Here is a 27,500-nt window from a genome sequence, read left to right as displayed (position 1 = left end):
TCATTTATAATTTGCTGAGTTTAACCAACTCCCCAAAAAGTCAGAATTTCACATATATGAATGATATTTCTGGCTTCCTATGAGCTCCTGGTTCTCATCTTCCCCATTCATTCCTTCTTCGTAAGCCTCTTCTTGAATCTCGTCCTTTGGATTTCTGTACCTATCTCTGCCTTCCCTATAACGATCCCTTCTCTATCTCTGAGCTCCAGTCTGCCCAGGCCCTCTGCGGTTCTACAGCGGCGGGCTCCGATGGCATTTATCATAAGATGCTTCGCCATCTCCCTCCGTGCACGTCTCAGTATTTACTGAGTATTTACTGTTTAATCGGGTCTGGGAGTCGTCGTCAGTCCCTGAGGACTGGTTCGATGTTGTCCTCCTTGTTCAGAAACCAGAGTCTCTCGGGGTCATCCCCAAGGACTTCTGCCCTATTGCTCTCACGAGTTGTGTCTGCAAGCTCTTTGAACGTATAGTTAACGTTCGTCTGATGTGGTTATTAGAGCACTATCACCTCTTTTCTCCTTCTCAATTTGGTTTCCGCAAGTGCCGCAGCACAACAGATGTCCTGGTGATCTTGGAGGTCTATATTCGTACTGCTTTTGCTGCGAAGACCTCCGTTGTTGCCGTCCTTTTTGACCTGGAAAAGGCTTAAGACACTACCTGGCGATATCATATTCTGTCCCAACTTCATTCTTTTGGCTTTCGTGGGAATCTCCCTCATTTTCTCCAAAGTTTCCTCTCTCGTCGTTCCTTTCGAGTGAGGCTTGGTACCACTCTCTCTGCCCCTTTTCTGCGATATGAGGATGTGCCCCAAGGTAGTGAGGGTAGTGTTCTGAGCACTACTCTTTTTCTTGTTGCTCTCAATGGTCTTCTTTCCTACCTTCCTTCTGGCGTCTTTCCCCCTCCCCGCTCAGCTCGTTGTCGCCGTGTGGGGGCTTAGTGGGCGGCTGCCGGAGTGTGATGCTCCTTGGGGCGGTCCTCTGTCCTTTTCTAGCCTTGTGCTCCTGCTGCCGTCCTCTCCAATTCTGCTGGGCATCTTTTCCTTTTCCTTCTGTTTCGTTTTTCTCCCCCCTCTTCTCCTATCTGCTTGCCGTTTCCTACCGACCATTTGCTCGTTCTGGTTCTTCCCTTGGACTTCTTCTATTTTGACGCCCGGGTGCTTGAGGAGGCATACTCATGCACCCGTAGAACTGCAGTACCCGACGTCGAGAGCGAGGGGAACCTTTTATTGTCAATCCCCACTTCGTCACTGAACCCGATCTCGACGGACTGTCGGTTTCTTAAGGTGGCGTTTGTGGGGCGTATACTCGCGACGCACCCCTAGGAGGCCCCGACAAGATCGGCGATAGCTTCTTGTTGGGTGTCCTGCCTCTAATTGTGGCTCCATGGTGGGTGTGGGGGCTCATTCGTGAGTGAATTCTTTCTTTCGTCAAGATGATTACCCCTGCTTCGGCTTCTTCTGGTTTACCTTCTCAGGCTCGTGGGGTGGGCGACCAAGCCCCGGAGTCGGTCCGTATTGGAAGACCGGGCTCTGTAGCCTCCGCTGCATTGGGCCCCGACCTTGCTCCTCCTTTGGCCTCTCTGACTCCTTCCTCTGGCTCCCCTCCCTCCTCTGTGGTTGGGTCGAGCCCCAAGCCCCCAGTGGTGACTACCTCGTCCCCTGGCGTGGCTCCTTCTCTAGTTGTAACTACTGCGCCTTTTAACCCCTCTCTCTCTGGGGGTTCTCACCGCCGTCTTCGTCACGGCCGCCCTCGCTCGATTCCTTCCAGTTCTGCTACCTATCAAGCCTTGTTTGGTCCCGCTTCGTGGGCCAAATATTTTGATCTCCTCCCTCTTGATTCTGCGCCTCCTGACGATTTCTCCCTCCATCGACATCTCATTGATTCCGTGGATGCCTCCATTACTTTCAACCCCACTCGTCTCGGTACACGTGTCGTTGCTGCTCCTTCTCAGGATGCTGCTTCCCGCTTGGCTGCCTTATCCTGCCTTGGCGAGACCCCCGTTCGGGTCTCGAAGAACGTTCAGTTGAATGCCAGTGTTGGCACTATTTTGCTCCCGCCCCATGTTGCGACCGGTGTTCGGGACCTACGCGACTGCCACGACGATATTCGACATATCCTCGCTGCCCAGGGCCATTCTATTCTCCAGGTGGACACGTTTACTCGTCCCCCTCGTGGTAGTCGCCGTCAACCCCTCCGGGTTGTGAAGATTACCTTTGATGGTAGGACCCTTCCACCCTCTGTCATTCTTGCTGGTGCCAGGTGCTCTGTCCAGGAGTACATTCCTTCTCCTCGGCTCTGCAACAAGTGCTGGAGGTTTGGGCATGGTGCCCTCCGCTGCTCCGGGACTGTCTCTCTCTGTCCTTTGTGTGGTGGCGAAGGTCACTCTAAGTCGGAGTGCGCTTCTCCCCAGGCTCGTTGCCTCAACTGCGGTGAGGCCCATCCTACCTTCTCCCGTGCGTGTGTCCATTACAAGCTTGAGGCAGCCGTCCTCAACTTGAATCACCGGGAGCGTTTATCTTTTCCTGAGGCGAGGCGCCCGGTTCGCCGGCTCCCGCCTTATGCTAATATCTCTTATGCTCGCGTGTTGCGCTCTTCCTCTCCTCGTCCTTCCCGCCTTCCTCAGACTCACAACCGTTTCCAGGCCTTGGACCCTGATGCGCCCACTGCCCCCTCCTCTGTCCCTTTGGGTTCTCTCCCGAAGGATCCTCCTCCTGGTCCTCTGTCTGGGGTTCCCCTTCCTTCTACCCGGTCTGTCGTGTCTTCTGTGTCTCCTTCCTCGTCCCCCTCCGATCCTCCTTCCCATCCTCTTCCTCCATCTATCGGCTCTCCCCGCCGCCTGTTGGTGCGGGCGGATGTCCATCGCTCTCCTAACGGCCGTCGTGTGTGCTCTCGTTCGGCTTCTCCTGTTGAGACACTGGAATCCGTTGCCCGGTACGTAGTTGCTGGGACACCGGTCTCTTTAAGTCAGAAGCGTAAGCCTGGCTCCTCTCCTTCCTCTTCCCCGGCGGGTAAGAAGGCTTCGCTTTCTTCCTCAGCTCCTCCTTCTGGCTCTGTTGCTCCTTCCCCTCCCGTTTCAGTGCTTGCGCCCCCTGTTCCTGCTATGGAGGTTTCTTTGGCCCCTGCTTCCCTTTCGGTTGCTGCTCTTGCTGGGGTGCGCTCCTCTCTTTCTACTCCCCCTCTTCCTGCTGCTGTCCTTGACTGCTCCTCTCCGTTGTCTCCTCCTCCTCCTCCTCCTCCGGACCCTGCCCGCCCACCTCTGATCTGTTCTCCCGTTTCCTTCCCTCCGTCTTTGCTCAGTTTACCCATGCCCCCTAACCCTGACTTTGCTGACCCTGATCCCGACCCTGATATTCTTTGACGTGCTCTGTTGGTCTTTCGCCTTTGTTTCTTCCTTGTTCTCTGTTTTTGTCCTTTCTCTTCTCGTCGTTGTCCATTCTTCAATGGAACGTTCGAGGTTATTACGCCAATTTCCTCGAACTCCAACTTCTGGTTTCGCGGTTTTCGCCCCTTTGTGTCTGTCTCCAGGAGCCGATGCTTGGTGCTCGTCCTGGTCGTTTTCGTGGCTATTCCTTTCTCTCCCCCCCCCAGCCATTGCTGGGGCTTCTAATTCTTCTGCTCTCTTGATTCGGGCTGATGTTCCCTTTGTTCCTTTACTTTTTCCTTCGCCTCTCCATTGTTCTGCTGCTCGTATCTTTGTGGGGAAATGGTACACAGTTTGTTCCATTTATCTCCCCCCGAGTGTCCCGCTCTCTCTTCCTGATTTGAAACACCTCCTAGACTCCTTGCCGGAGCCTGTGCTCCTGCTGGGTGACTTCAATTGTCGTCATTCTCTTTGGGGTGACGTTCTGACGAATACCCGGGGTCGCCTCCTTGAGCCGTTTCTCCTCTCTTCTTCCCTGTCTCTTCTGAATTCTGGTGAGCCCACTCATTTGGACTCTCGAACTCGCACCCTTTCTTGTCTTGATCTTTCTCTCTGCTCTTCTTCTCTTTACTTAGATTTCACATGGCAGGTTCTTGATGACCTCCATGGAAGTGATCATTTCCCCATCCTTGTTTCCTTTTTCTCTTTTCGCCCTTCCCTCTCTTTCCCTAGGTGGCAGATTGCTAAGGCGGACTGGACCCTATTTTCCCTCAGTGCTACTCTCTCTGACCTCTCCCTTCTGCCCCTCTCTCGCGCTCTCCTCCTTTTTCATGACACTGTCTTCGACGCTGCCCTCCGCTCTATTCCTCGCTCTTCCTCTCGGGGTCCACGGAAGTGCGTTCCCTGGTGGAATGCGGACTGTGCTCGGGCTGTCCGCTGTAAGCGTGCAGCCTGGAAGAAGCACCGCCGTAGGCAGACGACCGATTCTTTTCTTTTCTTTCGGAAAGCGAGTGCGGTGGCCCGTAGGGCCATCCGTACGGCTAAACGTGAATGTTGGGCATCTTATGTCTCGACAATTACGTCCGAAACCCCTCTGGCCCAGATCTGGAAGCGTATCCGCAAGATAGCGGGTAAGTTCGTTCCCGATGTTTCACCGGTCCTTCACCTCCATGATACTCTTGTGGCGGACCCGTTGCAGGTCGCTTCCGAACTGGGTTCCCACTTTTCTTCTGTTAGCTCTGGTCTTCATCTTCCCCAATCTTTCCTTCTTCGTAAACCTGTCCTTGAGTCTCGTCCTTTAGATTTCTGCACTCATCTTCAGCTTCCCTATAATGATCCCTTCTCTCTCTCTGAACTTCGTTCTGCCCTGGCCCTCTGCGGTTCTACGGCGGCGGGCTCCGATGGTATTCATTATGAGATGCTTCGCCATCTCCCTCCGAGCACGTCTCAGTATTTACTGAGTCTGTATAATCGGATCTGGGAGTCGTCGTCAGTCCCTGAGGACTGGCTCGATGCCGTTGTCCTCCCTGTTCGCAAACCGGGGTCTCTGGGTACTTCCCCTAAGGACTTTCGCCCTATTGCTCTCACAAGTTGTGTCTGCAAACTCTTTGAACGTATGGTTAACGTTCGTCTGATGTGGTTCCTGGAACACCATCACCTCCTCTCCCCTTCTCAATTTGGTTTCCGCAAGTGCCGCAGCACGACAGATGTCCTGGTGAACTTGGAGGTCTATATACGTACTGCTTTTGCTGCGAAGACCTCCGTTGTTGCCGTCCTTTTTGACCTAGAAAAGGCTTACGACACCACTTGGCGTTATCATATCCTATCTCAACTTCATTCTTTTGGCCTTCGTGGTCATCTCCCTCTCTTTCTCCGCAGCTTCCTCTCTCGTCGTTCCTTTCGGGTGCGCCTTGGTACCGCTCTCTCTCCCTCTTTTCAGCAATACGAAGGTGTGCCCCAGGGTAGTGTTCTGAGCACTACTCTTTTTCTGGTTGCCCTCAATGGTCTTCTTTCCTCTCTTCCTTCTGGTGTCTTCTCCGCTCTCTATGTCGATGATCTTACCCTTTGTTGTCAGGGTGATGATTCGCCTCTCCTTCAACGCCGGCTTCAACTTGCGATTGATGCCGTGTCGTCTTGGGCCACAGGTCATGGCTTCAAGTTCTCTACTTCTAAGACTTGTGCCATGACTTTTACGCGGAAACGGGTTGTTCTTCGTCCCTCTTTGTCACTTTATGGTCATCCCCTTGAATACAAAGATTCCGCGAAGCTTTTGGGGTTATTCCTTGACACTCGTTTGTCTTGGTCTCCCCATATCTCTTACCTCCGTGTTGAGTGCTCTAAGTCCCTTACCCTCCTTCGGGTCTTGTCCCATACTTCTTGGGGGGCAGATAGGCGCACTCTCCTTGCTTTACATTCCTCTCTCGTCCTGTCTAAGCTCGATTATGGTTGCCCTGCTTACTCGTCTGCTTCTCCTTCTACTCTTCGCCGTCTTGATGCTTTGCACCATACTGGGTTGCGCCTCAGTTCTGGTGCCTTTCGTTCGACTCCTGTCCTTAGCTTGTATGTTGACACTGGCTTCCTGTCTCTCCAGGACCGCCGTGATCGCTACTGTCTTCGCTATCTTGCGCGGTCCTTGCAACATCCTTCCTCTCGTCTCTGTCGTGCTTTAACTTTTACCCCTCCTGCGGTTCCTGTTCCTCTTCACCACCTCCCTCTTTCTGTCCGGTTATCTCGCCTGCAGGATTCTCTTTCCGTTCGTATTTCTGATGTTTCTCCTCGTGTTGTTCCTTCTTTGCCCCCGTGGAGGGTCCCTCTTCCGCGGTTTTGTACATCCTTGACTCGTATCACTAAAGCTTTTACCCCTCCTACAGTTCTAAAACGCCTTTTCCTCGAGCACTTTTCTTCTCACTCCCGCTCCGTTTCTGTCTTCACCGATGGGTCTAAGTCAGCGGACGGTGTTGGCTACTCTGTTGTTTTTCCTGATCGCACTTATATGTGTCGCTTGCCTCCGGAGACTAGCATCTTTACAGCGGAACTTTATGCTATTCTCTATGCTCTTCGTCTCCTGCTTTCTCGTTGTCAGTCTTCCTTTGTGGTTGTTGTTGACTCTCGTAGTGCCCTCATGGCTCTCGGGTGCTTTAATCCAGTTCATCCGGTAGTTGTCGAGATCCAGCATTGGCTGTTTCTCGTTCACAGTAAATTTAAGTCGGTTGAGTTTTGTTGGGTTCCCAGCCATATTGGCGTGTCTTTAAATGAGCGTGCGGATGCTGCCGCTAAGGAAGCTGTCCGCTCTTGTCCCATCTCTCGTAAAGGCATTCCGTATTCCGACTTTTACCCGGTTATCCATTCCTCAGTCCTTACCCGTTGGCAGGCTTCTTGGTTGTCTGTTACTGGTAACAAGCTACGTACTCTTAAATGTTGTGTTTCCTCGTGGCCGTCCTCCTTCCACCGTAACCGGCGGTGGGAAACAGCTCTAGCGAGGTTGCGTATTGGCCATACTCGCTTAACCCATGGTCACTTGATGGAGCGCCGCCCTGCTCCTTATTGTCCTAGTTGCATTGTCCCTCTTACGGTCGTGCATGTCCTTCTTGAATGTCCTGACTTCCAGGACGAGCGTGTGTCTTGCTTTCCGACCGCCCCTCGCGGTCACCTGTCCCTCGATAGAATTCTTGGTGACTCGGATACTTTTGATATCGTTCGCCTTATGCGTTTTTGTTCTCGTATTGGCATCCTTGGTGATATTTAGCGCCCTCTGATTATTTTGCGTATTTGATGGTGCTACATAGCCTTCCCGGTTTGGTGCCTTCTTTTGATAATTACTTACTTACTTCTGGCGTCTTTTCCGCTCTCTATGTAGACGATCTTATCCTTTGCTGTCGGGGTGATGATTCCCCTCTCCTTCAACGGCGGCTTCAACTAGCAATTGATGCCATATCGTCTTGGGCCACCGATCATGGCTTCAAGTTCTCTGCGTCTAAGACTTGTGTTATGACTTTTACTCGGAAGCGTGCCATTCTTCGTCCCTCTTTGTCTCTTTATGGACATCCCCTTGTGTACAAGGATTACGGTAAGCTTCTGGGGTTAATCTTTGACACTCTTTTGTCTTGGTCAGCCCATATCTCTTACCTCTGCGTTGATTGCTCTAAGGTCCTTTCCCTTCTTAAGGTTTTGTCTTATACTTCTTGGGGGGCGGATAAGCGTACGCTCCTCTCTCTACATTCCTCACTCGTCCTGTCTAAACTTGATTATGGTTGCCCTGCTTACTCGTCCGCTTCTCCTTCTATTCTTCTCCGTCTTGATGCTTTACACCATGCTGGGTTGCGCCTCGGCTCTGGTGCCTTTCGTTCGACTCCCGCCCTCAGCTAGTATGTCGACACTGGTTTCCTATCTCTTCAGGACCTCCGTGATCGCTACTGTCTTCGCTTTCTGGCACAGTCCTTGCAACATTGTTCCTCTCGTCTCTGTCGTGCTTTGACTTTTACCCCTCATGTAGTTCCTGTTCCTCTTCACCACCTCCCTCTTTCTGTCCGGCTATCTCGCTTACAGGCCTCTCTCTTTCCATTCGTCTCTCTCATATTTCTCCTCATATTGTTCCTTCCTTGCCCCCGTGGAGGGTCCCCCTTCCGAAGATCTGTACATCCTTGACCCGCATTATTAATGCTTTGACGCCTCCTACGGTTCTGAAACGCCTTTTTCTTGAGCACTTTTCTTCACACTCCCGCTCCGTTTCCATCTTCACCGATGGGTCTAAGTCCGCGGACGGTGTGGGCTACTCCGTTGTTTTTCCTGACCACACTTATATGTGTCGTCTTCCTTCGGAGACTAGCATCTTCACAGCGGAGCTTTATGTTATTCTCCATGCTCTCCGTCTCCTGCTTTCTCGTTGTTAATCCTCGTTTGTGATTGTCGTTGACTCTCGTAGGGCCCTCATGGCTCTCAGGTCCTGTAATCCTGTCCATCCCGTTGTCGTCGAGATTCAACATTGGCTGTTTCTTATCTCTAGTTAATTTAAATCCGTGGAGTTGTGCTGGGTTCCCAGCAATGTTGGTGTTACTTTAAATGAGCATGCGGATACTGCCGCTAGAGAGGCTATCCGCTCTTGTCCCGTTTCCCATAAAGGTATTCCTTTTTCCGACTTTTATCCGGTTATTCATTCCTCCATCCTTGCCAGTTGGCAGGGTTGTTGGTCTTCTGTTGTTGGTAACAAACTGCGTACTCTTAAGCTTTGCGTGTCCCCGTGGCCTTCCTCCTTCCATCATAACCAGCGGCGGGAAATGGATCTAGCGTGGTTGCATCTTGTCCATACTCACTTAACTCACGGTCACTTAATGGAGCGCAGCCCACCTCCTTATTGTCCAAATTGCGTTGTCTCTCTTAAAGTCGTGCAAATCCTTGTTGAATGTCCTGACTTCCAGGACGAGCGTGTGTCTTGCTTTCCGACCGTCCCTCGCGGTCACTTGTCCCTCGATAGAATTCTTGGTGAATCGGATACTTTTGATATCGTTCGCCTAAGGCGTTTCTGTTCTCGTATTGGCATCCTTAGTGATATTTAGCGCCCTCTGATTATTCCGCACATTTCATGGTGCTACATAGCCTTCCCGGTTTGGTGTCTTCTTTCTGATAATTACTTCCCATGAGCTCAATATACAAAAAATGCAATACATTTTCCATTAATGTTTCAACATTAACAGTGCTAAACTATTCATCTGGCATATGTCCATTATTTTTAATGCCTTATTAATACCCCCTTGTTACATCCTCTTCAATCATGTCGCCCATATTTATTTAAGCAAACCCTCCAACAGACTTATTGGTTCTAGCCTTAGTTATGATAGGTTAGGATGGGTGGGGTTAGGTGAAGTCAGTAATTTCTTATGATAATTAAAGAAAATTTACAATATCCTATCAAAAATACATCCTATTAAAACCTAAATTCATCTAAAGCTAGCAAAAAATATATTTATACTACACAAATTTAACCAAATTCTACCTAACAAAAGCTAAACTAGCTAAATATAGGCATCCCATATCCTCACATACAAGCTTATGTTACCTCTATCCATCCATTACATGAGTTAGCAATAGCTCCAACCTCAAATAGGTAAATTTACACTATTTTATGAACATGCTAGTTCATTACCCTTAACATATTATATATCCTACCCTACACAACCTCACCTAACCTGACCTAGCATATCCAAAGCCAGAATTGATTAAAGTTAGCAAAATTTAAGCGATCCCACCTAAATTCAACCTAATTTAAGCCAATTCCATCAAATATACACAAATATTTTTTATGACTGCACAGCCAAAGCACATTTTTACCAACATTTTCTCATATTCTGTCCTACCCTACACAACCTCACCTAACCTGATGTAATAGTAGAACTGCAATATAGGAAGTTCATAGATTTAAACATTGGAAGTTGGTAGTGAGTTGGGAGGTGACCTGACTGGTAGCCTAACGCATTCCCTAGGGATTAGTGTAGAAAACGGTGGCGCCAACTGCCTCCCGTGACGTGTCTGCAAACTAGGAATATTATAAATGTATTTTAGGAGTAGGAGGAATTATCAGTCATGGTTAAGTTCTTATGTTAAAAGTGAATGTAATTGAGAATAAGGAATAAGTCTGGGATGGTATCAAAGAGATGGTTGACGTCAGTAAGATTTATATATGTAAGACACATGTGTTGGCACTGGAAAATAGATACCTACCAATTCATTTGTTAAATCATGTAAAATAAGTTAATACAAGTGCTACTGAATATTGTAATTAACCTGGTTCGAGTATTTAGATAATTCCCATTTGTTTTGGAATTAGAAGTCACCTTTAGTGATAATACTAGATTTTAGTTAAGAATCATTTTCATAGATTAATCTGGCAACTAGCCACGGGGCGGTCAGGCAGGCCTTGGTGGAACGAGCTTTATTTAGTGTAGACTGACCAGCACGGGCTCACCATAGCCCGAGCTACTTGGAACTTTTTGTTCCAAGTAGCAAGTCTTTAACAACAACAAAACATCAACTGGGAAACATGACCTTCTCCCTAGAGCCGGCGGAACATCAGGCCAGGCTGCGGTATTCAGGTATCTGTGTTCTTGAGTTAGTATACTGTAGATGTCCACATTTGTATGGCTATAAGGTTTACATTGCCTCCGTTCAGTAGGGCTTTCGTTAGGGTATGTTCTAAATATTATTTTGATGCCTATGACAATGCCCCCCGGTTTAATAAATAGTTATAGAATTTATTGTGTTTGGTGGAATTTCTCCATGTTTATTTTACTGATGAACACAAGCCTCATGCCTACACCTAGTTTCCTCATTTCCTCAAGTCAACAAGCATTTTCTTAATTAAAAAGATAACCCCTTTCATTTAATTTCCACATTAACGTAAAGCTTATCCCTCCTTTTCATTTAATTGGGGATAGAATTTCGTGGTACGTTTAATTGATGGTATCCTGCTTTCCATCAATTGAGAGATTTACTTAGACATAGCAGGTGGTGGCGGTGAAGTTCAGAGTTTGCAGTTTAACATAGAGGATACAGTGTCTCTCAGTTCGTGATATCTAAATGGTCAAACGTCTAGATCTCGAGGAATTGTACTGAAGATTACTCAGCAGAACTATGGTTTCTGTATATACTTAATTAATTCTTTTCTTCAATAACGACCAGCATTTAACCAGTAATGAGGTTAAATGTTGGCCCCCGTTACACTGACCTAGCATATCCAAAGCCAGATTTGATTAAAATTGGAAAAATTTATGCTGTCCCACCTAAATTCAACCTAATTTAAGACAATTTACACTAAATTTACTCAAAATGTTTTGTATCATAGCACAGCCAAAGCCCATTTTACCTCAAGTTTTCACCTATTCCATCCTACCTTACACAACCTCACCTAACCTGACCTGGCATATCCAAAGACAGATTTGATTAAAATTGGGCAAATTTTTGCTGTTCCACCTAAATTCAACCTAATTCAAGACAATTTACACCAAATACACCCCAAAAATGTTTTGTATCATAGCACAGCCAAACTCCGTTGTACTCACATTCTCACCTATTCCATCAAATTTAATGTATATTTCCGATATCTGACATCCAGTCTTGACACAACATACCCAGTTCCCAGTACCATATCATAGAGCTAGTGCTGTGTCCATCTAGCTATTTTCATATACAGATGTGTTTTTCTTTTATCAATTCTACCAAGCCAGACTTAACTAACCTATCCTAACACAACTTTAGCTAAATTCATCCAAATTATCCCAACCAAAACCCCAAATTCCACTAAATGTACCTAAGCACATCACTCACAAAGCATAAGTCAACTATTAGAGATGTTCTAATAGTTGACAACTATTAGAACAACACTAATCTCTCCTACCACTACAACATCTTCCCGCACCTCTCCACCCCACGAACATCTTGCACCTTGCCACCCCGTCCAACATCCAACATCTTCCCATACCTCTAAACCCATACCTCTTCCCATACCTCCACCCCACGAACATCTTCCTGCACCTTGCCACCCCGTCCAACATCTTCCCATACCTCTAAATCTCCAAACATCCTCCCGCACCTATCAACCCCACCCCCCAAAATCTTCCCGCACCTCTCCCCATCCAACATCTTCCCGCACTTCTCCCCAACATCTTCCCGCACCTCTTTTCTCCAACATTTCCTTGCACCTCTTTTCCACCAACACCTTCCCGCACCTCTCCACCTCTAACATCTTCTCGCACGTTTCCCCTTCCAAAATCTTCCCGCACTTCTCCCCCTCCAACAACTTTCCGCACCTCTTCCCCTCCAACATCTTCCCACATCTCACCCGCACCTAACATGCTCCTACACCTCTTCCCATCCAACGTCTTCCCGCACCTCTCCTTACAGCATCTTCATGCCTCTTTCTCCCTCCAACATCTTCCCACACTTCTCCCTCTACACTACAACATATTCCCATACCTCAACCCCTTCAACATCTTCCCACACTTCTCCCTCTACACTACAACATATTCCCATACCTCAACCCCTCCAACATCTTCCCACACTTCTCCCTCTACACTACAACATATTCCCATACCTCAACCCCTCCAACATCTTCCCACACTTCTCCCTCTACACTACAACATATTCCCATACCTCAACCCCTCCAACATCTTCCCACACTTCTCCCTCTACACTACAACATATTCCCATACCTCAACCCCTCCAACATCTTCCCACACTTCTCCCTCTACACTACAACATATTCCCATACCTCAACCCCTCCAACATCTTCCCACACTTCTCCCTCTACACTACAACATATTCCCATACCTCAACCCCTTCAATATCTTCCCACATCTCCCCTCCTCCTTTTTCTCCACGCACCTCTCACAACAACAACATCTCGCACCTCTCCCTCTCTCTCCAACAATTTCCAGCACCTCCAGGATCTTCCTGCAACTCTCTCAACTTCCCGCATCTAACCCCCTCCAACATCTTCTCGCACCTTTCCACCCCCCTCCAACTCAACCTTTCCCATACCTCTCAACCCCCCAACATCCTCCCGCACCTATCAACCTCTCAACATCTGCCAGCACCTCTCCTTCCCCAACATCTTCCCGCACCTCTCCCAATCCTACATCATCCAGCACCTCTCCCCCTCCAATATCTTCCCCATACCTCTTTTCCTCCAACACCTTCACGTATCTCTTCACCTGCAACATCTTCCCGCACTTCTCCACCTCCCATAATCTTCCTACACCTTTGCTCCCCCACAGCATCTTACCTCACCTCTCCTCCTCCAACATTTTCCGGCACCTCTCCAACCTCCAACTTCTTCCCGCACCTCTCCCCATCTAACATCTTCCCTCTCGTCTTTCCCTCCAACAACTTCCCTCACTTCTCCCCTTCAACATCATCTAATATCCTCCATACCTTCCAACATCTTCTAACACCTCTCCCCCTCCAACATCTTTCCCGCACCTCTCCCCCTCTCCAACATCTTCCCTCACCTTTTTACCCCTCCAACATCTTCCTGCATCTCTTCCCCTCAAACATCTTCCCGCACCTCTCTACCCCCGCCCTCCAACATCTTCCCGCACCTTTCCACCTCCTCCAACATCTTCCCGCACATTTCCACCTCCTCCAACATCTTCTCACACCTCTCAACTCCCCAGTATCATCCAGCACCTATCCACCCCCAACATCTTCTCGCACTTCTCCAACCTCTCAACATCTTCCCGCACCTCTCCCAATCCAACCTAATCCCACACCACTCCCCTTCAACATCTTCCCGCAACTCTCAATCTTCAACATCTTCCCACCTCTCCTCTCCAACATCTTCCCGTCACCTCTCCCCTTCCAACATCTTCCAGTACCTCTCCCCCACCAACATCTTCCCGCATCTCTACCCCTCCAACATCTTCCAGTACCTCTCCCCATCCAACATCGTCTCACGTCTCTCCTCCTCCGACATCTTCTCGTCCAACTTCTCACAACATCTTTCCACACTTCTCCTCACAACATCTTCCCCTTCCAACATCTTTTCGCACCTCTCCCCTCCAACATCTTCCCGCACCTCTCCACGCTCGCTCCCAATATCTTCCCACACTTCTTCATCCCCTTTCATCTTCCAATACCTCTTCCAATTCAACATCTTCCTTTACCTCTCTCCTTCAACATCTACCCGCATTTCTTCCCCTCCAATCTCTTCCCGGACCTCTCCACCACCAACATCTTCCCGCAGCTCTCCAACCCCAAACATCTCGCACCTTTCCCACCTCCAACTTCTTTCCGCACTTCATTCCCAATCTCTTTCAGCACCTCTCACCCTCCAACATCTTCCCGCACCTTTGCCCTTACAACATCTTCCAGTACCTCTCACCCTCCAACATCCTCCGGCACCTCTTCAACTTCAACATCTTTTCGCTCCTCTACCCCTCCAACATCTTCCCACCTCTACCCGTCCAACCTCTTCCCGCACCTCTCCTTTTCCAATATCTTCCCACACATCTTCCCCTCCCATATCTTCCCACAAGACTCCCCAGCAACATCTTTTGGCACCTTTCCCCCATACTACAACTTTTCTTACCTCCCCCAACATCTTCCTGTACCTCTCCGCCCCAAAATGTTCCCGCAACTCTTCCCCTCCAACATCCCTTTCCAACCTCTCTCAGCTCCTCTCCCATACAACATCTTCCGGCACCTCTCCCTTTCCAAAATCTTTCAGCCCTCTCCCCCTCCAACATCTTCCGCCACCTCTTCACCTTCAACATCTTTGTGCACCTCCTCCAATCCAACATCTTACCGCATCTCTCCCTCAGCATTTTTTGGGGGAAGAAGACACGGCAGACTGGGAAGGAAGGAAACACTAGATGAAGAACCAGGAGGAGGAGCCCTTGGTTCTGAACGTAAAGGAGCAGGGGAGGAGGCGGTGGGTATGTCTGGGTCCAAGGCCTGGCAACGGTTCAGACTGAGAAAGAAGGGAAGGGCAAAGAAAGGTGGAACGCAACACATGAGCATAAGATATGCTAGCGAAAGATGAGAGACAGCGTACTTGGTGTCGCCTGAGGAAAAGACAAACGACCAAAGTGCTTCAAATTGAGGATGGCTTCCTCAAATTTGTAGTGCATACATGCACAGGAGGAGATAGGGTGGGTGTCACCGCAACTGATGCAGTGAGCCTGGGAAGAAGAGCATTTCGTCTTAGTGATGCTGAATTTAGCAGGAAGCTGAGCATGAGGGTTATTTGTGATTAGTTTCTTGGTGGGGTATGCAGGCGTCAGGATGTCAAAAGGTACTATCTGCCAGGGTGGAAGGAAGTGCTGTACTCTTTTATCTATATATATATCGTGCAGTCCCATCATTTTGATATGAGTGGCTATTCTTTGAATCCATTTAGACTCGCTGGTTCCATTTCGTATGTGTTCTAACAGTGCAACTGACACAATGTTGTTTTTGTTATCACGCAGAAGCTTTAGTCCAATCATAAGATTAATTTCAAATATTCTATCTCGAATGCTAAGTATATTTAATTCTTTCCGCTTGTTGAGAACTTTGGAAGTTATAGGACAGCCAAGTATAATTCTGAGTGCTTCATTTTTCATTTTTTCCACCATAGAACACATTCACAATATACAAGCTGAAAACAACATAGCACAGACCAAATACACTGACGGATCACTCAATACAGGTACAGGGAGGGCAGGAAGTGCTGTTATTGCTCATCAGCCCGATGGCAGCACAATTCAAAGGGATATCCGAATTAGTAACTGGGCATCCACAATGCAAGCTGAGTTGGTAGCAATACTGGTAGCACTCGAAATTATTGACAACACTGAAGTAGACAGCTTAATTATTTTCGACTCCCTTTCCTCACTACTAGCAATAAACAGTTTGCACTCTAGTAATAACGTGGTTGTCTTGGAAGCTAGACGTAGGTATATAAGAATACTTAGTTAGAGGGTAAATATAAAAATGTTGTGGATTCCTTCTCACATTGGCATGCAGGAACATGACAAAGTTGACGCCCTTGCTAAGGCTGCAGTAAATAAAGATTGCAGTAATTTTGAGTTATCAAATAGGTCCCTTTAAAGTGTCATTAGACGAGAACTCCTGGATGAATTTGAAGAAAGTAGAACAGTGCAAACTGGAACTAGTAGGTCCATTGTTCATCACACTAAAATGTGTGAAGTAAAACATGTGTATGGGGCAAGTAACAAAGTCAGTAAACTAGCAGATGTTGTCACAGCTCGTATAAGACTTGGTTACAAGTATCTCTGGCAGTTCGAATTGTATAGGGATCTAGATGAAGTAAAGTATAAAGTGTGTGGACAAAGACAGGGACACACACACGAACACTATATGTTGGATTGTAGTAAAATTGAGCCATTTAGAGATAAATCTAAGCTCACTCTATATGATATGGCAACCTATCTTATTACCATGGATAAATTACCTGAAATCCTTGCACTGTATCCATATTTCGCTTCCAGTAGATAAACGACATATAAGATTCAGAAAAAAGTAGTGTATTGTAAAGACTAATAATAAACTGAAGCTCCCCTATGACTCTGTAATATCTCCATTGGTCAAACTATTATGTATTAGCGATATGACCTACCTTAATGTATAATGACCTACTGTAAATATATAGCTCTTGAAATAGCACTTTCTTTGTAGCTGGCTGACATTATAACTATAAGGTGTGAAGGATAGATGAAATTGTTTATGTAATAATCTAAGATGAGGTCTGATAAAGACCGTTTGTGCCCTCTGTAATGATTTTTGTGCTATCGCTCACAGAATGAGTATGGGGTGCACAATATACTAGCCGCCTCTGGCGGCAACAATCAATCAAAAATCGTTTTATTGACCCAAGTCTCCACACATAGGGCATAGAGACTTGTGCATTAGAGGCACTGCACTTGTGCATTAGAGGGCACCATGCCCAAATTTCGAGCACATATTGCATTGTCTAGGAGAGTGAATTATACTCCTGAACGGAGCATCTGGCACCAGCAAGAATTATAGAAGGCAGAAGGGTCCTACTATCAAAGTGATCTTCACAACACAAAGAGGCTGATGACAACGATCACGAAGGGGTAGAGTGAACGAACCAACCTGGAGGACAATGGCCTTGGGCTTCAAGGATATGCTTAATGTCCTCGTGGCAGTATTTCAGGTCCCTAACACCAGTCGCAATATGGTGCAGGAGGATAACAGTGTCAATACTTGCATTTAACCGGGTAAACAGGGGTATCCACTATCGAGGAGGGTTGGGGATTGTAAAAAAATAGTGCTGGTCATTGCACCAGACTGTTACTTGCATACAAGCAAACAGAGACTCCAGTCACTCCCTGACAAAAACAGCCGACCTCGGCAACCACAGTCCTGCTACCGTTGGTCGACCAGCAATGTATATTGGAGTGCTTGTAATTACCTGGGTGATAACCCTGTACGTTTCTTAATCTTGGAGAGGGGTTCAGCGCCACCTTTAATTAGGGGTACGGCTCCTAAACTGGCCTCGTTGTCTTGAGTACACACCCTACTCGAGCTGCCGTGACTCCCCACTCTCACCTTATTTGAGCAAAATAACTCTCATCAGGTAGACTCGTTCCTCCAGGCTACCTGGGGTCATAACACCATTAAAACAACGAGGTGCTTTTGGATGAAGAAATCGTCAGGACGCATAGAATCCAGATGGTTGAGATCAAAGTATTTAATCCATGTAGCAAGACCAAACAAGACGTTGAATATATTAACACTGGAAGGAATCGTGCGAGTGCGTCTGTGGGGGTCGGTGCCGAGCACACCCCCAGTGAGAGGAGGGGTAAAAGACACAGTTGTTACAATGAGAGAAGGAGCCGCTCCAGGTGATGAGGTGGTCAGCACTGGGGGCTCGGGTCTCAACCGCGCCACAGAGGTGGGAAGGGAGTAGAGAGGGGTAGTCGGGAGGGTCAATGAAGTAGCTTGGTCTGGGCCCGATGTAGCGGGAGCTACAGAGCCCGGTCTTTCATTACAGTCCGACTCGGAGGCCTGGTCGCCCACTCCAGGAGCCTGGGTAAGAGAGGTAGGTTCATTTTCCATACAGCATCAATTCTAAAAGTCTGGGACCTGGAGCCAAGGAATACCACCTACCAGGGCGGCCAAGCACGTTCAGCACAGGAAGGGGGTGCCTCATTCAAAGTGGTGCTCACCTTTTTTAAAAGGGGAGTCCTACTGTCTCGTCCATTCTCCGACATTGGTGCAACGACCCCATTCTCTCTTTCGCCCCAGCCTGGACACCCAACCATCCATTTAGGGGCCCATCCAGCAGGGGGTCCGTTGACTTACAAGAACCCTACGTTGGTGCCATTTAGCATGTACAACACCCAGGGGCATGAAAAGGGGCGAAGGCAACTCTCACCGTTCCCAGGGAGGTGTAATGTAAGCCCCTTATCACAAGGCGACAACATGGAGGAGGGTATATTGCTTCAGGCGACGGTCAGACAATTGTTCTCATTGTTCTCTTTTATCCATTGCCAGTCAAGATCTCATACATTTTCTGACATTTAAAAACCTTGTTTCTGGAAAAAGCATCCATTTCCTTCTATTCTTATCCATAGACCAGAGAGAGAACTCCATACATCTGAGACAACAATACTGAAACGCAAAGTTGCAGTCCCATTCCTGTGCCAGGACTTACCTGGCACAGGGCTCTGGCACGGGCACTATGGGCTCACCAGAACTACTTGGAACTTTTTGTTCAGAATAGCTGAATCTTAAAAAACAATAATATACTGATAATGTTTTTTTCTCTGTCAAATGTTTACAAAGTTGTGTGTGGCTTCCAGAGCCGTGCTGCCCTTACCCCTACATGCAGGTGTTGGACGAGTGCTTCTATGTGAGCAACAAAACACTATCCTGGACCGAGGCGCGTCAGTACTGTCTGAGGATGCAAGGGGACCTGGCCACACCTAAACACGTCTACGCTCTCGTCTCCTTCATCAACAATATTAAAGGTTTTTAAGTTTAGTCATTATACTCTGCTAAAATAATATACTCTATACTCATTATACTCTATACTCTGATAATATATATAAACCTATAATATATATAAACCAATAATATATATATATATATATATATATATATATATATATATATATATATATATATATATATATATATATATATATATATATATATAAATATATATATATAAAATATATATATATAAATATATATATATATATATATATATATGTCGTACCTAGTAGCCAGAACTCACTTCTCAGCCTACTATTCAAGGCCCGATTTGCCTAATAAGCCAAGTTTTCCTGAATTAATATATTTACTATAATTTTTTTCTTATGAAATGATAAAGCAACCCTTTTCTCTATGTATGAGGTCAATTTTTTTTATTGGAGTTAAAATTAACGTAGATATATGACCAAACCTAACCAACCCTACCTAACCTAACCTAACCTATATTTATAGGTAAGGTTAGGTTAGGTAGCCAAAAAAAGCTAGGTTAGGTTAGGTTAGGTAGGTTAGGTAGACGAAAAAAACATTAATTCATGAAAACTTGGCTTATTAGGCAAATCGGGCCTTGAATAGTAGGCTGAGAAGTGCGTTCTGGCTATTAGGTACGACATATATATATATATATATATATATATATATATATATATATATGTCGTACCTAGTAGCCAGAACGCACTTCTCAGCCTACTATGCAAGGCCCGATTTGCCTAATAAGCCAAGTTTTCCTGAATTAATATATTTTCTCTAATTTTTTTCTTATGAAATGATAAAGCTACCCATTTCATTATGTATGAGGTCAATTTTTTGTTATTGGAGTTAAAATTCACGTAGAAATATGACCGAACCTAACCAACCCCATCTAACCTAACCTAACCTAACCTATCTTTATAGGTTAGGTTAGGTAGCCGAAAAAGTTAGGTTAGGTTAAGTTATATATATATAAATATATATATATATATATATATATATATATATATATATATATATATATATATATATATATATATATATATATATGTTATGCCAGTTGCTGGAAGGCTTCTGTGCTGGCTAGGGTTCGAGTCTCCTGGTGGGAAAGTGTTCTAAAGTTGTATACTTCACTCTCGTGTTTAGGAGAGTTGTGCCTTAAGCATAGACACTGTGTCTTCCCATATTAACAGGGACTTGATGAAATAAACATATAAATGACCCCTCACTTGCTCTAGTGCTCTTGGGAGGTGGTGATCTTTGTGGTATATAAATACTCCGAAATTACCATCTCTTTTAAGGGTCTGAGCAGGTGGTGGAGCGGGTTAAGGCTTACCTGTTATGCCAGTTGCTGGAAGACTTCTGTGCTGGCTAGGGTTCGAGTCTCCTGGTAGGAAAGTGTTCTAAAGTTGTATATATATATATATATATATATATATATATATATATATATATATATATATATATATATATATATATATATATATATATATATATATATATATAACTGAAAACTCACACCCCAGAAGTGACTCGAACCCATACTGCCAGGAGCAACGCAACTGGTATGTACAGGGACGCCTTAATCCGCTTGACCATCACGACCGGACATAAGGAAGTGATAGCCAAAGCTATATGAACCACTTCCCCGCCGGCACTCGGATGGTAATCTTGGGCATAGCATTTTATCAAATCACCTCATTCTTTGGGGCACACGTGAGGAACACAAAAATGTGTTCCTTATGTCTGGTCGTGATGGTCAAGTGGATTAAGGCGTCCCTGTACATACCAGTTGCGTTGCTCCTGGCAGTATGGGTTCGAGTCACTTCTGGGGTGTGAGTTTTCAGTTGTATATAGTCCTGGGGACCATTCAGGCTTGTTTGCATTTGTGTTCCTCACGTGTGCCCCAAAGAATGAGGTGATTTGATAAAATGCTATGCCCAAGATTACCATCCGAGTGCCGGCGGGGAAGTGGTTCATATAGCTTCGGCTATCACTTCCTTATGTCCGGTCGTGATGGTCAAGCGGATTAAGGCGTCCCTGTACATACCAGTTGCGTTGCTCCTGGCAGTATGGGTTCGAGTCACTTCTGGGGTGTGAGTTTTCAGTTGTATATAGTCCTGGGGACCATTCAGGCTTGTTTGCATTTGTGTTCCTCACGTGTGCCCCAAAGAATGAGGTGATTTGATAAAATGCTATGCCCAAGATAACCATCCGAGTGCCGGCGGGGAAGTGGTTCATATTGCTTCGGCTATCACTTCCTTATGTCCGGTCGTGATGGTCAAGCGGATTAAGGCGTCCCTGTACATACCAGTTGCGTTGCTCCTGGCAGTATGGGTTCGAGTCACTTCTGGGGTGTGAGTTTTCAGTTGTATATAGTCCTGTGGACCATTCAGGCTTGTTTGCATTTGTGTTCCTCACGTGTGCCCCAAAGAATGAGGTGATTTGATAAAATGCTATGCCCAAGATTACCATCCGAGTGCCGGCGGGGAAGTGGTTCATATAGCTTCGGCTATCACTTCCTTATGTCCGGTCGTGATGGTCAAGCGGATTAAGGCGTCCCTGTACATACCAGTTGCGTTGCTCCTGGCAGTATGGGTTCGAGTCACTTCTGGGGTGTGAGTTTTCAGTTATATATATATATATATATATATATATATATATATATATATATATATATATATATATATATGTCGTACCTAGTAGCCAGAACGCACTTCTCGGCCTACTATGCAAGGACCGATTTACCTAATAAGCCAAGTTTTCATGAATTAATTGTTTTTCGACTACCTAACCTACCTAACCTAACCTAACCTAACTTTTTCGGCTACCATACCTAACCTAACCTATAAAGATAGATTAGGTTAGGTTAGGTAGGGATGGTTAGGTTCGGTCATATATCTACGTTAATTTTAACTCCAATAAAAAAAAATTGACCTAATACATAATGAAATGGTTAGCTTTATCATTTCATAAGAAAAAAATTAGAGAAAATATATTAATTCACGAAAACTTGGCTTATTAGGCAAATCGGGCCTTGCATAGTAGGCTGAGAAGTGCGTTCTGGCTACTAGGTACGACATATATATATATATATATATATATATATATATATATATATATATATATATATATATATATATATATATATATATATATATATATATATATATTTTGGTAGCAGTCTTTCCTGTAGACATATATTATTAAATATGACCGAAAAAGTAAGATTAATAATTCTAACACGAATTTTCTCGATCTTTCTTACGTTTCTTTTCACTGTTGATGGTAATTCAAAGGTCAATTCTCCAAAATTCATTTTTAGTTCTAGTCTGACGCGACACTTGAGCGCGTTTCGTAAAACTTATTACATTTTCAAAAACTTTAGACACACGTTTACACACACACACACAACTTTAACTGAAGAGAGCTTAAACATCTTTCGAGTTTTTATACCTACATTTGGGTGAAGTGACATGTTACAATAGTTTTGGATGAGGTGAAAAAAAACTTTTAACACAAGACAGAACACGAAACAATGAAATACAAACAGGTATTAAAGGTAGGTGACTGCAGAAGGCCTATTTTTATTGGCCCATATTTCTTGATGCTTCTATATTGGAGCAGAGTCTTGAAGTGGGTAGAATATATATATATATATATATATATATATATATATATATATATATATATATATATATATATATATATATATATATATATATATAATGGTTTGTGAGGGTACCACCTCTGGTGCCAATGTGGGGACCCATAGCCTCGGAGAAGAAAATAAAAAGTATTCAGAGGAGACCTTGTGGTTTCTCACTGAACACTAATATTATCTTCTCCTACCACCCCCATTCTTTTGTATGTACACATATATATTTACTTTATTTGAACTTTGTTACAAAAAAGGAGTTACATATGGGTTACAAAGATGGTTGTCATAGGTTGTCGAGTTCCTCCAGCTCCTCAGATGGCGGGCAGGAACCCTGGATGCAGTGCGCATTTCCCCTCTGTATCGCCACACTGAGGCGCTGGAAAAGAAAGCTTGCAGCTCTCGGGTCCCTTGTTGTTTCAATGAGCCTAGAACCCAGTTCCTTCAAAAAACTGGTAGCACTTTTACCCCAGGCGCCGAGCGTCTCAGAAGCAATGGGGACAAAATTGTAGTGGTGATCCAGTTCTCTATACTTGCGGGATTTGGCTGCTTCCCTGTGGGTGGCAGCGCCACCTGGTTGTGCAACACTGAGGTTAATGTAGGTGTTAGCCAGGGTTGATACGCACGTGTAGTCCCATACCAACTGCTTGCCATTCTTCCAGGGGTTCACTGTGATACCATCCGGGCGACCAATAAGAGCATCAGAGTTACGGGGCGTTAGGTAACGGGGCTCTCTTTCAGCTGGGCATCCAGCTGTGGTGAGGCTCCTCTTGATGATGTCGTTAACTTCACTGTGCCTCGAGTGCCATCCCCCTGTGCTTTGGCAGAATAGGCCATGGTGACCGTACCTGTCAGCAACCACCTCGCCGCAAATACACCTATACCTGGTGTGGATTGGGGCAGCAAGGCGGAGGGCCACAGCAATTCGGAGGGAAATCCCCTGCATATATATATATATATATATATATATATATATATATATATATATATATATATATATATATATATGTCGTACCTAGTAGCCAGAATGCACTTCTCGGCCTACTATGCAAAGCCTGGTTTGCCTAATAAGCCAAGTTTTCCTGAATTCATATATTTTCTCATTTTTTTTCTTATGAAATGATAAAGCTACCCATTTCATTATGTATGAGGTAAATTTTTTTTTATTGGAGTTAAAATTAACGTAGATATATGACCGAACCTAACCAACCCTACCTAACCTAACCTAACCTATCTTTATAGGTTAGGTTAGGTATCCGAAAAGGTAGGTTAGGTTAGGTTAGGTAGGTTAGGTAGTCGAAAAACAATTAATTCATGAAAACTTGGCTTATTAGGCAAATCGGGCCTTGCATAGTAGGCTAAGAAGTGCATTCTGGCTACTAGGTACGACATTATATATATATATATATATATATATATATAATGTCGTACCTAGTAGCCAGAACTCACTTCTCAGCCTACTATGCAAGGCCCGATTTGCCTAATAAGCCTAGTTTTCATGAATTAATGTTTTTTCGACTACCTAACCTACCTAACCTAACCTAACCTAACGTTTTCGGCTACCTAACCTAACTAACCTATAAAGATAGGTTAGGTTAGGTTAGGTAGGGTTGGTTAGGTTCTATCATATATCTACGTTAATTTTAACTCCAATAAAAAAAAATGACCTCATACATAATGAAATGGGTAGCTTTATCATATCATAAGAAAACAAATTGAGAAAATATATTAATTCAGTAAAACTTGGCTTATTAGGCAAATCGGGCCTTGCATAGTAGGCTGAGAAGTGAGTTCTGGCTACTAGGTACGACATATATATATATATATATATATATATATATATATATATATATATATATATATATATATATATATATATATATATATATTATATATATATTATATATATATATATATATATATATATATATATATATTATATATATATTATATATATATATATATATTATATATATATATATATATATATATATATATATATATATATATATATATATATATATATATATATATATATATATATATATATATATATTAGTATATTTTGGTAGCAGTCTTTGTTGTAAACATATGATGTTGAATATGACTGAAAAGGTAATATTAATAATTCTAACACGAATTTTCTCAATATTTCTTTGTTTTTCTTCACTGTCGATGGTACTCAAAATATAAAATCTCCAAAATTAATTTTTATTGATGGTCTGATGCCTGAACGCGTTTCGTAATTCTTATTACATTTTCAAAGACAGTTTACACATAAAAATTCATCGTATTTATTCTCGTTTTGGGTGAGGTGATATGGCACAAAAGTTTTGGGTGAGGTGATATGGCACAAAAGTTTTGGGTGAGGTGATATGGCACAAAAGTTTTGGGTGAGGTGATATGGCACAAAAGTTTTGGGTGAGGTGATATGGCACAAAGTTTTGGGTGAGGTGATATGGCACAAAAGTTTTGGGTGAGGTGACGAACACAAGACAGAACACGAAAAAATGGGTATAAATTGGGTATAAAAACATAAGAATGGAAGTAACTGCAGAAGGCCTATTGGCTCATACCTCCTCTTCCTGCTTCTATGTTGGTACAGGGTCTTGAAATGGGGCAGAATATAGTTGTACATTAATTGGCTGTTGATTGCTGGTGTTGACTTTTTGATGTGTAGTGCCTCGCTGATGTCCAGCCTTCTGCTATCTCTGTATCTATCGATGATTTCTGTGTTGTTTGAAATCTTAACAATCAACTTTAACGTCTTTCATTCAACATTAGTAATAGTTTAACAAAGCAGTTGGAACATTCTGTGGAGAACCAAACCTATATTTCTGACATACGTGTCTCTGGGGTTCATAATTTGAACCAATCCATCTTAAAATATGCAAAGTATTTTGAGGCTAGCCAATAGCGTCTGGCCTCCAACCTCGGAAAGAAAAACAGAGATGTTCTCTCATAAATATAGTTGGGAGTGCTCTGTGGTGACGAGATCTCTGTGATAACCTCCCTCTCATTCTCTCTCTCCCAGTGGGCAAAGCATGCTCGAATAACGTTTAATCAAGATTTTCGACGTTGATTCAATGTCGATAGCAGTTTGAAAAGTCTATTGTTAAAACTCTATGGATAACACCCACTTTACTAGCTTCATATGCATCTTTGTTTGTCGCAATAGCAACCCATCTAAGACACTCGCCATATAATCACAATTCACCATGGACAGTTCCTTGAAGGTAACCTAAAACATCTGACCTCCAACCTTGGACCAGAAAATCAAACGGGGAAAAAGACAGACAGACAGACATTTTCTCTTTCAGATAAAGAACGTTCAGTATGACAGGCAAACTAGCGTAATATTTTATCTAATTCTTACAACACTAACTTTAATATATTGATGTCCGTGTTGCTACCAGGGCCTACTCCTCTCTGGATTGGTGGTACTGACAAGGGGAGCGAAGGTGTGTGGCAGTGGGTGGACGGACGACCCATCATCACTGACGAATGGTCTGTCGGAAATCCTAGTGACAATTATGGTAATGAAAACTGCATGGACCTCATACCAGAGTTGCACCCGTCTCTCAATGACAATGACTGCAATAGAAATCTCTCTTTTATCTGCCAGTACTAAGGATAATGTGATGATGACTGGTATTTTTAGTCTTTGGTTTTCAAAATTTAAATTAATTTCTGCATTGAGGGTTATTTAGGCATGTATAATATATGTGATTACAAGCTTCATTAGTAAATATGTTCTTGTTTACATTTAATTTTAGGAATAAAAATATCACTTCGTAGAGAGATAGTGTTTATGTGACGCCTAAAATGCCTATTGATGCTTGATGTGTGTTTTCTTAAATTAATATTGTAAACAGATATCATAGAAAGTTATTATAACCACCACAAAAGCTTCAAATTCAGTTCCTGACATGAAGGTAAATATATTTATCTAGAAAGGAGAATACCTGCAAGAACTCAATGTAACAGTCCTTATTGTTACCTTGTTATAACTTGTTACAAACTTGTTACCTTGTTACAAAGTTGTTACATCTTGTTATAAGTTTCTCTTGTGTTAGAAAGTTGCTGCAACTTGTTAAATATTATAACTTGTTAGATCATTGTAGCAACATCTTATAATTTCATTGTGTTTGGCGGGATAAATCTATTTGGATGTTTGTGCACAGTTGGAAGAGAAATGCTTTGGGCTAACCAAAGCCCAAATGTTACAGGATTATTGCTTATTTTATTGGCCGAATCATTGAGTAGTCGAGTGGAGTCCAAGTGTATTAATGACAGTGGGCACAGCTCCAATTCCGTAGCAAAATCTGTGGCGGTAATATGTTCAACGCCGAATCCATAGACTTTATCATTAATTCATGTTACAGAGAATAAAGATCAGACTACTGACCACGTAGCCCTGTATGACTAACCATCCTCTGAAATGGGGACTTTTTAGTATCACGTAACTATTTCTTCACTCACACTGTACCCCCCCCCTTTATATTGTCTAGGGCAGCTGCACGAATGGAGATGTAACTAAATGTGTTAATAAAAATAAGTGAATTAATTAAGATATTCATTTTAAAAACATTCAGTAAGCTTTGACAGATTTGCAATCCGTACTCAAACTTTGATTTACATAGACGGGAAGAGAGTGTAAAAGGGGGGGAAAGGGGGGGAAAGAAAGAAAGATAAAGAAAGAGAAAGAATGAAAGAGAGAAAGAGAAAGAAAAAAGAGACAAAGAGAGAGAGGGGGGTGAGAATAGGAAGGGGAAAGGGTTTGTGTCGGGAATGAAACAAGGTGACGGGATAGGTACAACTGTGTTCAGGTAGGGAAGAGATAGGGAAAGGCGTGAGTGGACAGGAAGGGAACAAACGGGGAAAATATGCGTGAAGGCAGACATGGACAATAAAGGGCATGGGCGTTTAGGTGTAGGGAGGGAGTGTTGGTGGGAACACTGGGAGGGAGAGTTGGTGGGAACACTGGGAGGTTGTGTTGGTG

The 27,500-nt window shown here is 44.3% G+C and overlaps 1 protein-coding gene across 1 annotated transcript in view; it reads left to right on the top strand.

The window, feature by feature from the left end:
- The window catches only part of LOC138366935 (C-type lectin lectoxin-Phi1-like), a 242,991-nt gene extending 216,692 nt beyond the window's left edge, over positions 1-26,299 (top strand). The window contains exon 4 of the mRNA XM_069328208.1: positions 25,915-26,299. Coding sequence (XP_069184309.1) covers positions 25,915-26,129 — 215 coding nt within the window. The 3' untranslated portion in view covers positions 26,130-26,299. The remainder of the gene's footprint in view (positions 1-25,914) is intronic.
- Positions 26,300-27,500: the final 1,201 nt, after the last annotated feature.

Source organism: Procambarus clarkii, chromosome 21 (genome assembly GCF_040958095.1).
Source record: "Procambarus clarkii isolate CNS0578487 chromosome 21, FALCON_Pclarkii_2.0, whole genome shotgun sequence".
Taxonomy (NCBI): Eukaryota; Metazoa; Arthropoda; class Malacostraca; order Decapoda; family Cambaridae; genus Procambarus; species Procambarus clarkii.
The sequence above is the reverse complement of the archived record's forward strand: the minus strand, read 5'-3'. Positions and strand labels throughout refer to the sequence as shown.